Source organism: Papio anubis, chromosome 14 (genome assembly GCF_008728515.1).
Source record: "Papio anubis isolate 15944 chromosome 14, Panubis1.0, whole genome shotgun sequence".
Taxonomy (NCBI): Eukaryota; Metazoa; Chordata; class Mammalia; order Primates; family Cercopithecidae; genus Papio; species Papio anubis.
In genome coordinates this window covers 51,367,787-51,378,472 of record NC_044989.1, presented here as the reverse complement: position 1 = coordinate 51,378,472, position 10,686 = coordinate 51,367,787, and the positions used below count along the sequence as shown (strand labels likewise).

The following is a 10,686-nucleotide window of genomic DNA, read 5'->3' as shown; positions in this document are numbered from 1 at the left end:
AAAGCCACAGACACGGGACTCCTCTACCACCTAATCTGTAAGTGCCCTTAGATTTAACCCTTTTCTCACCAAACCCAGCAATGCCTATTGGGCATGCCCAGTTGTATGGTTAGAGCCTCACACCGAGTTTTACTTTCTCCAGGTTTTACCAGCTGCAAAAGGGAGGAGGAGACAGAGGATGGAGTTAAACAGGTAGAAAACTTGGTTCAAGACAGAGCAAGGAAGGCTGGAGAATGACGAGAGGCTACAGTAAAAAGCACTTTGTCAGACACAGTTTATCTTCGTCTGCAAGTTCGCATCTTACCCTGGTGGGTTCCTTTTGCATCTTTTTGGCACAGCCTAGGCAAGTCACGAAGGTTTGTTGTGATTACTCAAGGCAGAGCCACAGTAAGGGGTGGGGCAAGGGACATCGGATATAGGAGAATGCCAGTGCCTGTGTGAGTCCTGCTTGCTCCTGCATTCCTCGAAAAGTTGCAGCTTCTTTTCAAGGGTTCCAAGCAGGAGACCAAGGTGCACAAGTAAAGCCAGAGCTCATCATAATCATCGACTCCTTGGCCCCTTTTCTTTGACTGCTGGGCCCTTTCCTGGCACCCTCTCAGGTATCCCCGCCCAATCACTACTAAACCCCGGAGAAGTGGAATCTCCATACAGCTTTCCATGGGTCTAGCAGGGGCCTGGGCATGCTCAGTAGGCTACATGGTTCTCTGGTTCGTGTTTGTTCGTTCTCGTTCTCTTTCTCTCTCTCTCTCTCCCTCTCTCTCTGTCTCTCTCTTTTCTTTCTTTCTGATGGGGAAGGGAGGGTGGTGACAAGTTAGAAACGCCTGCGGCAGGTCCCCGCCCCCAGGATCAGGCTCCCCCTGCAAGGGGACGATGCAAAGGTAAAAGCACCTTGCTCCGCAGCATCCAGACCTGGAGGGGCTGCGACCACGGGCCGAGCCCACCCATTCCCCAGCCAAAGGACAGGCCCGCCGCTCTCCATGGTACTGCGGAGAGCTCAGCTCCGCCCTTCTCTTTCAGAAGGACAGCACCCGGCGTCACGTAACCCAGCCTTCTCAGGCTCCACCACCGTCTTTTCCTTCCCAGCTCTTTCCCTCTCCTCCCCCTCCTCCTCCTTCTCTTCCTCCTCCTCCTGCTCCCCTCCGTTGCCTGTTCTCCCCTCCCGCACTCCTGGAGATAGACGCTCAAGCCTGACGCCTCTGAAAAGGCAGCAGCAGTCGCCTTATCCATAGACCTCAGGAAATTCGCTTTGACCGATGCATGCTTCAGGCTCTGGCTCAAGCTAAGGGGAATAACCGGGCAGGTAAAGCAGCTCAATTTGGGTTGGGGGGAGGGGATGGGGCGAGGCAAGCTGAAGAAGGATATCTTTCCCCATTGTAACTGAGCCAGGATCTGCCACAAATACACAGGGAAAGATGGGTGGTGGGAGGGTGGAGGAGTGTAGATCTTGGTTGTTTTGCATGAAGCCTTTTAAATAGATGGCAGGAAGATGAGATGGTGGAACTGGGGTAGTAACTTAAAGGCTGAATGCAGTGATTTATTAGCAAAAGAAAGAAAATAACAGACAGGCTAGATATCGAAGCAGTAAAATCCCTCTCTATGTATTTCTTTTCCTACTTCATCAGCCCCACACTATACCTATCCTTAATCTGTGCAGTAGACTCCGAGCTCCAAGAAACTGCACTGGTATTAGAGATGGAGCTTAGAGACTGGGCGGGAAAGCCAGAGAGAATTTTGGGTGTGCATTGGTATTGAGGGACTTTGCAAAAGCCAGGGGTGAAATAATAAGCACTTCAAAAATTTCTCTGAGATTTCATGTTTTTTATGAGGATATATATATCGAACGGTGCATGGACAGGTATAGGGGTGTGTGTGTGTGTGTGTGTATGTGTGTGTGATATCAGAAACATTAAAATATGCAATTGCAGCCGATGAGTGTACTGTATTGATCCTCCTAGTGACTTGGGATGAATTTGATTCTAGAAATGAAAGAAAGGATTAATGATGCTGTTAGTCTGCTTTTGAATTAGAGCGCTTCTTCTTTTGGCTGCAGTAAGGTTGTTTTTCAGATCCCTTTATTTCATCCTCTAATTTGTGAACTCGCCAGGTCTTTCTGGCACCTAGAGAGAATCTTTTCTCCATATAAATACAGATACTCACTCACATACAATGAGCTTCCTCCAAGAACTAGGAAAACCAGTTAACCTCCCTGTGGTAGGAATGTATATATATATCTATACGTACATATATATTCCTCTAGGGTTTTTCTCTCTTCCACCATCCCTTAAAATTGTCAAGGTGTGCATTTGTGGAGGAGGGCAGAAGGGACAGGAGAAAAAAGGTTATGTGATCAATGTGACATTCATACAATAATTGGCTCCAACAGAGTTACACACACAAGCAAAAAAAAAAAAAAGGTTTTCTAACACATGAGCTTGAGAGTGGGTTCAAAGCACTACTCTTGATCATGACATTCCAGATTTATTTTGCAAATGACTGAAAATTTAGCAGATTCCGGAGTCCACTTAAAATATGAAAGTATACTGAATAATATGCTATTTCAGATGACTTGACGAGCCCTTTTCTTTGGGTTTGATACAGGAGAAGACAAGATATGACTGGTGATTGCTGATGGTGTGGAATGTATCAGCCATAATAAATAAGCAACTGAGATTTTTATTTCCTTTTGCTAGTGGGCAGTGTGTATGTGCGCACACTCGCACAATGTGTGTGTGTGTGTTGAAAGAGAGAACCAGTCATCAGTTTCATCTGGGAGGAACTTGAAGTGGGATCCCCTAGCTTGGTGGCTCTCAGCTGACACCTGTAGGGATTGCTCTGTACTGAAGAGAAATGCTCTCAGCTCCCTCCATGGAGAATCAGCAGCACAATGCGGTGCCATAAATTACTGCTAGTTTCAGCTTGTAGGGGGAAAAAAGTGTTAATTGGATAGTCAACTTCCACGTCCAGACAATAAATTTGGGGTGTGTGTTTGTGTGTGTGTGTGCATGTGTGTATGATGTATGTATATTGTAGTGTGTGTGTGTTTGCAAGGGGGGGGATATAAGAAATAGAAAAATAATGCACTTCCTTGACATGAACAGATTATACATTTGTAATTTTTTTCAAAAGGTAAGAATAATTTTTTGGTTAAAAAATGACTTAGAAAAAAATCAGTGTTTATGATTTCTGTACTATTTCAAGAACCTGTCAGATTAGAGTTGAATAAAGAGAAGTGATTTAATAGTATAGTGAGTGATTCAAAGGTATGGTTTTAAATTCTAGCATCCTGGAGCCATTGCAGCTGAGATGACATACATGCCAACTGCTGTTCTGACCACACAAATTGTGAGGGCTGACAGCCAGATACAGACTTCAGGAGGAGTTGGATCTACACTATTAGGCAAAGTATTAAGTACTTTATGCACCTTTAGATAAGTTAATATTAGGGCAATTGAGACAATGCCAAAAACATAAACCTGGCTCCAATTAGTGGTTTTCTTTTACAACAGATTATTCCTTTAATATAAAGGAGAACTATATTGTGTGAAATTTTGCAAGAGACTACCAAGAAACCATCAATATTCCTTCTAAGAAAAATAAAATGGCAGGAATGCTATACAAGTCTAAGCTGGCAGTTTCCTGCCAACAGTTTAATCTAATTTGCCAATTGTAAAATCTATTAACTGAGATTTGAATAGGCTGTATTTTTACTGTCTATAGAACAAGCACACAACATAAGTAGAAATCTTTAAAAATATTATTTTCTCTACTCACATGTTTTAAAAATTAAACTATCTTACAAAAAGAAAAGGATAACAGTAATCAAATTTCTCTTTAAAACTTCGGGTTACCAACTAACAGTTATAATAAACTACAAGGGTGTCATGGCTGACTGTAAAATTGTGATATTAACAATTAGAAAATATTAGGACTTACTTGTAGTGATGATTAAAAAAAAGCTCCATACAAGAAGGTTAACTCTTTGGCATACTAATAGGACCAGGTCCACACCTGTGTTATGAGCTGAATAAGGATTTATATAATACTATATTGACTTTAGATCTTAATTTTGACTTTAATTCTCTGCAGATATCTGGGTCCTTAAAAAAGACAAGATACAAGCAAAGTGCATCACCAACACACAGCCAATTGATGTGCTGTCATCTTAGTTTGGCCCTGCAGAGGCGGAGAGAAAAGAAGAGGAGCTGTTCCGATTTCCACATCTAACAGCTTCTGGCTATTTCGCAACTGCTGGGTTTGAGTCCTACTGTTGCTGTGGTTGAAAAGAAAAGTAAAATCCAACTTGTGAGACCATGCACAAGGAATTAGGCTTGGCTGCAGCCGTGCTGAAGCCCATGCTATGACAGAAGAAGCTGGCCTTTGAACCTATCCTCGGGTTAGGAAGTGGTGCCCAAAGAGGCAAGCGTCCCTTTCTCCGTTCTGCTTTAAGACAACACATCTGAAGGAGACACACTTGAGGCACTCACAAGCATCCAAGGATACTGGCTCACTGCTGGTTTCCTGCACTTTCTAGAGAAAAGTGTTTGCTTTTTATTGACTCTCACTGCTCCCTTTTGGCCTGGTACCACTGGTGGAACCTGGCAGATAATGGGATTTGAGGAGTTAAGTATCTGTTGACACCACAGATGCTCTTAAATTGGTTAATCAGACTCAAATGGGTCAGTGTTTTCCCTTGATCTTTTGTTGAAGCCTTTTCCAGAACGTTGCCTCCAAAGTGCATCCTCCCTTTGGTCTGGAAGTTCTGTGGCTACCCTGTACCACTGGGGTCAACGTTTTCCAGTTGGAAGAGGACTACAGGGAGAGAGGGAGGGGTTATTGGAAGAAGAAGAAGAAAAAAAGAACTAAATAAAGGCGGGCACATCCGTCCCACTCCCGCCTTTCCCCTTACCTTTCTGTGTCTCAGGACCCTTATTTCTTCGTCACGGTGTCCAGGACCATTTTGACCCTGTCGGCCCCGGCACCCCCCCGCCGCACCCCAGCCCCGAGCATGGGGACGGCGCTGCTTCAGCGCGGGGGCTGCTTTCTTCTGTGCCTCTCGCTGCTGCTCCTGGGCTGCTGGGCGGAGCTGGGCAGCGGGCTGGAGTTTCCGGGCGCCGAGGGCCAATGGACGCGCTTCCCCAAGTGGAACGCCTGCTGCGAGAGCGAGATGAGCTTCCAGCTCAAGACGCGCAGCGCCCGCGGCCTCGTGCTCTACTTCGACGACGAGGGCTTCTGCGACTTCCTAGAGCTGATCCTGACGCGCGGCGGCCGCCTGCAGCTCAGCTTCTCCATCTTCTGCGCTGAGCCCGCGACGCTCCTGGCCGACACCCCGGTTAACGACGGCGCCTGGCACACCGTGCGCATCCGCCGCCAGTTCCGCAACACCACGCTCTTCATCGACCAGATGGAGGCCAAGTGGGTGGAGGTCAAGTCCAAGCGCAGGGACATGACAGTGTTCAGCGGCCTTTTCGTCGGGGGGCTGCCCCCGGAACTGCGCGCCGCTGCGCTCAAGCTCACCCTGGCCTCCGTGAGGGAGCGGGAGCCCTTCAAAGGGTGGATTCGTGACGTGAGGGTCAACTCCTCACAGGTCCTGCCCGTGGACAGCGGCGAGGTGAAGCTGGACGACGAGCCGCCCAACAGCGGTGGGGGAAGCCCGTGCGAAGCGGGCGAGGAGGGCGAGGGCGGGGTGTGCCTCAACGGAGGCGTGTGCTCCGTGGTGGACGACCAGGCCGTGTGCGACTGCTCGCGAACCGGCTTCCGCGGCAAGGACTGCAGCCAAGGTAAGGCCCGACGCCCGACCCGCGGGGGCCGGGGCCTGGGCAGGGCGCGGGGAGGAAGGGGGCCGGGCTGGTGCATGGGGTCTTCCTAATCTGGCCAAACGTGTGGCAGTGCGCTTCGAGGGAAAGGCCTTGTTTCTGGGGGCCTCTTTACCTTACTCCCTCCACAGCTTCTCCCTTGACATCCTCGTAAAGGTTGGGCAGCCCCCACTTCCAAGTTTGAGTTCCTCCTGGAGACCTTTCTACCAACACTACTCCCTTCCAAATGGCAAATACAATGGCCTCTTCTCATTCCTCGGGTTCTTTGGCAGGTTGGGCCCTATATTTATTGGACCGCGACCCACCTATATGACCGCTGTACTTGTCTTTACCACTTCTACATCTGTAACACACAGACTTTGCCCTTAAGATGCAAACAAGCATCTAGAAGATTGGGCATCCGTTTGATGAGAAGTAAAGCACAGGAGAGGTTTGCCACGGCCGTGGTTGAGAATCCCCACGTGGTTGTGATCACTCGTGGTAAAGGACGAGAAAGACAGGATTCACAGGCAGTGCTATGCCTTTTGCAGATAGAGCGGTAAAAACCTGCTTTTGGTCGTGGAAAAAGGGGAAGAGAGGATGTGAAGAGTTTCTTCATTGGCAGGAGGCTTTTTGGAATAATATTGGTTTCCACGGTTATATCCAAGTCCAACATTTGTCAAATTTAAGTAAAATTTTGTCATTTCTGTGGTTTCTTGAAGTGTGAGACAGGTCAGCTGATGTTTAAACATGTTAGAGATTAAATAACATTTCTTAATTAACAAATGCCTTATAAAGAGAAATAGAGTGGTAGAGAAATTTAGATGTTGCTGAATTGGAAAGCTGCTGCAGACTAGTAAACAGGGATGCGTGTAAGGGATTGCAAGAGATTTTCTAAGGATATTCGGCTAATGACATTTATCTGGGTAGTGGAGGCCAAGTTGTAATTTCTGTGGTTCTTGGGGCTTAAAACAGTGTGGCATTAAACAACAAAAATCATACCTAAGTTCTGTTTTCTCCCCTTTAGAAATAAAATTCAGTCTTCAGTGTGTTTTTTCGGTGTTGTTACATGACAATGACCAAGGAAAATATTGTTGTATAAATACAGCAAAGCCTCTGAGCAGAAAGTGAGTGAATGATGTGAAAAAGATGAATCAGTGGCTAAGCAGGAGATGTCAGGATTTAAAGTAGATAGCTTAAGGGTCAAAGCAAGGCAATCAACACATGGATAAGTGACATTTGTGGCTGAAATGGGTGGAAAAAAAAGGTGAATTATTAAATCTGATTTCGAAAGCTATAGGGACAAAAGCTCTATGTGTGGCTGCGTTTTATTGTATAATGTCTTTGTTTTTTGCTGACACTGCTAAGGGGAACTAGCCTTTGTAAATCTTATTAGAGTTGGCAGTTCTCTCTCACTTGACTTTAAGAGAAATGAAGACTTGATAAGATTAGTAATTGTTTAAACAGCAAGGAGAGTTAGTTAGGAAGAAAAAAATACTGGTCTTTAGGAGACTTCTGTAGCCTTCACAGGATTAGGAGTAGGGGAAGAAGGAAAGGGCTATTTTATTGTGCTCTGTCTTCATGTGAGTTTTTGTTTTTCATTATATTTTAGCTTAGGTAATTATAGAAAACTGTATTCCATGGCCTATACAGCACTTCAGCTTTAACAGTACATTTCTGTGGTTATAAGAGCAGGCTTTACAGTTATGTTTTACAAAATAAAAAAGATCATTTTTTTCTTCTAGCAAATCTAATTGTGAATCATGAATAAGGTGCCGGGTAGATATGATAATTTCCATACTATAATTTGGAGTTGCATACTTTTGCATTGATTAATAAAAACAAATTTAAAAATGAACATTATTTTATGGGAAAATTGCCCTAAGTATCGTAATGCCACTTTAAAATACAGAGAAGGCAATTTAATGAAGGACACACGAAATGTAGCTTCCTTCCTTAAATTAGGAAACAAATATGACACAATGACAGCTTGTACTATGTGGGAGGGTGTTTTAAATGAAAATTTTTATTTTTCTGTGCATTTTTAATGTAGGGATTCAGAGATCATGCATAATCAGGAACAGTTAAGAGTGGAAAAAGTAATTTGTTAAAGAGAAGCAGAATTTGATATATCTGAAATGCATTTGATTTTGCAAATGGATAGCTCTTTCTATAAGATAAAGAACTTGGAATTACCAAGATGCATAATTGAACAGTATAGTGCCTGGGTACATAGGATAATTCAACTCAGAATAGCAAATCCATTAGGATTCTTCTGAAGCATTGAGTCATTTTGAAAATTTGAACTGAAAACGGAGTGCAAAAGATCACCACTAAACGTAGAAGGAAAACAAAAGGTTGGATTATTTTGAGTAGCACAGAATTGGGAGATGGAGTGATAAAGGCAGAGTCAGTCTTCCTAGAAGGATTGGCTCCATTTTGCTTATTTTCCCTATTTCATGTGTGTCAAGTGACTATTGAATAATTAATTGAGAATGGATGCCTCTCCCAAAACAGATCATGTATTAATGGCGAGGGATAGATGATTTCTGTTCAGATGAAATATCAACAAAGCTCTGCCTGTAGCCAATATTTACACTGTCATGTTCTTCATAAAAACTAATTTTAAAATAAATAAGTTCACATTCATTAAGAGAAAATTTAGGGAAAAAAACAGATAAGTAAATATTAAACATAAACTCAGCTTATCTCTGGTCCCAACTATAATTCTTTTAAAACTTTAACACCATTTAACTGCCTTCATATTTAAAATACAATAAGAACTACTAATAATTAATATTATTATAAGATAGTAAAAACATTCTCTGTCCCCCAACCTCCAGCCAAGAGTGCCTTGAAACAACTTATGCACCTGTGAATTTCCAGAATATTTTTATTGAATGAGCTCAATTTCATCCTGGCTTTGTGTTCGAGCCTAGCAAGTTTTATTTATTTATGTATTGATAGAGAATCCAGTAAAGGTTATGTGTCATGACCAGGTTAGTGGCAGAACCTGGGTAAGAGTATAAACACTTTTATTTATTCCCAAGCCCTTTTTCATCATGTCTGGCAAATAAGATTTCCAGTTCATTCGGGTTGAGATTATTTTTCAGGTTCAGGTGTTATTCAAGGGGAAAAAAAAAAACATATCAAAATGGCTGATAGAACAAAACTAATTTATGCATCACTTATGTTCTTTGACCCTGAGCATCAGCCTCAGAACTCAACTAAGCAAAAATGTCACCTTTCCTGAATAATGAATGCTCGTAGGGTACATAGCTTTTTCATATTCATTTCATTTAAGTGCCTGGACCATTTATGATCTCATCTAAATGACCTTGAACATTATTTCTACTTAAGAGCACTCATAGATCCCTAGCAACTTGAAAGAATTAGTGAATTTCATAGCTATCTAGTTTAAAAACAAGAATAACAAGGACAATCAATAAGAAATTAAGTTATATTTCTCATGATTTCCAGATCCCCAGGTCTCGTGCATTTTAGAGCCATGTGTATTAAAATCCCACATTGGACTGTTTCACTTTTTTGCATGTTCTCTATTTAAATGGCCATAGACACATATGGCTTCTGCTTATTGTTTGATGTTACTGAACATGTCAATATGATAGATGTGACTTAAGAAAGCTCCTGCTTTCCATTACTTTTTTAATGTGACCACATAGGCAACCACCTTTACTCATTCATTCATTTGTTTATTCATTCATTTGTTTATAAATTTCTTTATTCAACAAGTACTGATTAAGTGTTTTGTGTACCAGAGTACTAGGCTTATGCAATAAAATGGTAGTGCAGAAATAATTATTACTTTCATAGGCCTCATATTCTAGTGAGAAGGCATAGTGACTTTAAAAAAAAAATGAAGCTTAAAATTGTGGTATGTATTTTGAAGGATGGGCGCATGGTACTGTGAAAACTTAAAATAGTGTGAGCTGACCTAATAAAAAGTGATTATTAAACTGGAATCTGAAAATGTAAGAAAGAATTAACCAAATTAAGGCAGAGGAAAAGTATTAATCAGGTAAAGCCCAGAGGAACAGAATTATGATGCAGGAGATGGCACTGCATGTTCAAGCCACTGAGAGAATGCCTTAAGCATGGAGCTCTAACTCCATACTTGAGAGGAGTAGGGTCAGGCGGTGCATAGCCTTCTGGACCATGTCAAGTATTTTTGTCTTTACTGTAAAAGTGATAAAATAGTAATGGAAAGAATGTAGTGTGAATGGTAGGGAGGAAGATGGCATTATCACGTTTATATTTCCAAAATGCCACTCTGGCTACAATGTAGAGAACAGATTGAAAGGGGGCCAGGGAAAAAGAGAAAACATTATTTTCTGTTTGTCAGTCAACATCATTTGTTAAGCACCCACAGTAAGCTGTAGATTAAACTAGGGGAAAAAATACAGTTCTTTCTTGAAGGAAGTTAAAGTCATCATGGGTTTGGTTAGGTATAGAAATAAATGTAAGGCTGTTGATTGTTCAGAACACTTTGGTTCTTCCTGTGAAAAGCATTACCTGAACCCTTTATGTGGGTTGTAATGTGGTTTCCTGCAGATAAACCCATTGAATCTGTGGGTCTTTGGAACCCAGTGGCAGTGCCACACTTTATAGTATACCCCCAAGTACTTTGCTCAACATGTTTTAGTGACAAAATGTATTTGTTGTTTGAATCAACATTGTAACTACTACAATAAAGGACAATATTTTGTAGCTGCTTGTAATCTTTGTAAGATTGTTTTCATTTAAGTAGTTATTATATAAGTAGATACTGGACAAAAATGATTCAGAGATTTTGCCACAGTTTTGTTTGAAGTCTGCCATTGTAGGAAAGGGTGGTGTGTTGAGAAAGCTCTGAGTCATAGAAACTCATCAGTAG

General features: G+C 42.4%; 1 protein-coding gene across 27 annotated transcripts in view; it reads left to right on the top strand.

The window, feature by feature from the left end:
- The first annotated feature begins 412 nt into the window (after window positions 1–412).
- Window positions 413–10,686, top strand: part of NRXN1 (neurexin 1) — a 1,145,126-nt gene continuing 1,134,852 nt past the window's right edge. For 16 of the 27 annotated variants that reach the window (XM_031655576.1, XM_031655575.1, XM_031655556.1 and 13 more), the window contains exons 1-2: window positions 686–1,300; window positions 4,087–5,777. In XM_031655576.1, the coding sequence (XP_031511436.1) occupies window positions 5,006–5,777 (772 nt within the window). In that variant the 5' untranslated portion in view covers window positions 686–1,300; window positions 4,087–5,005. Of the gene's footprint in view, window positions 1,301–4,086; window positions 5,778–10,686 lie in introns of all 27 variants that reach the window. The other 11 variants (XM_031655567.1, XM_031655566.1, XM_031655552.1 and 8 more) reach the window with 2 other exon arrangements.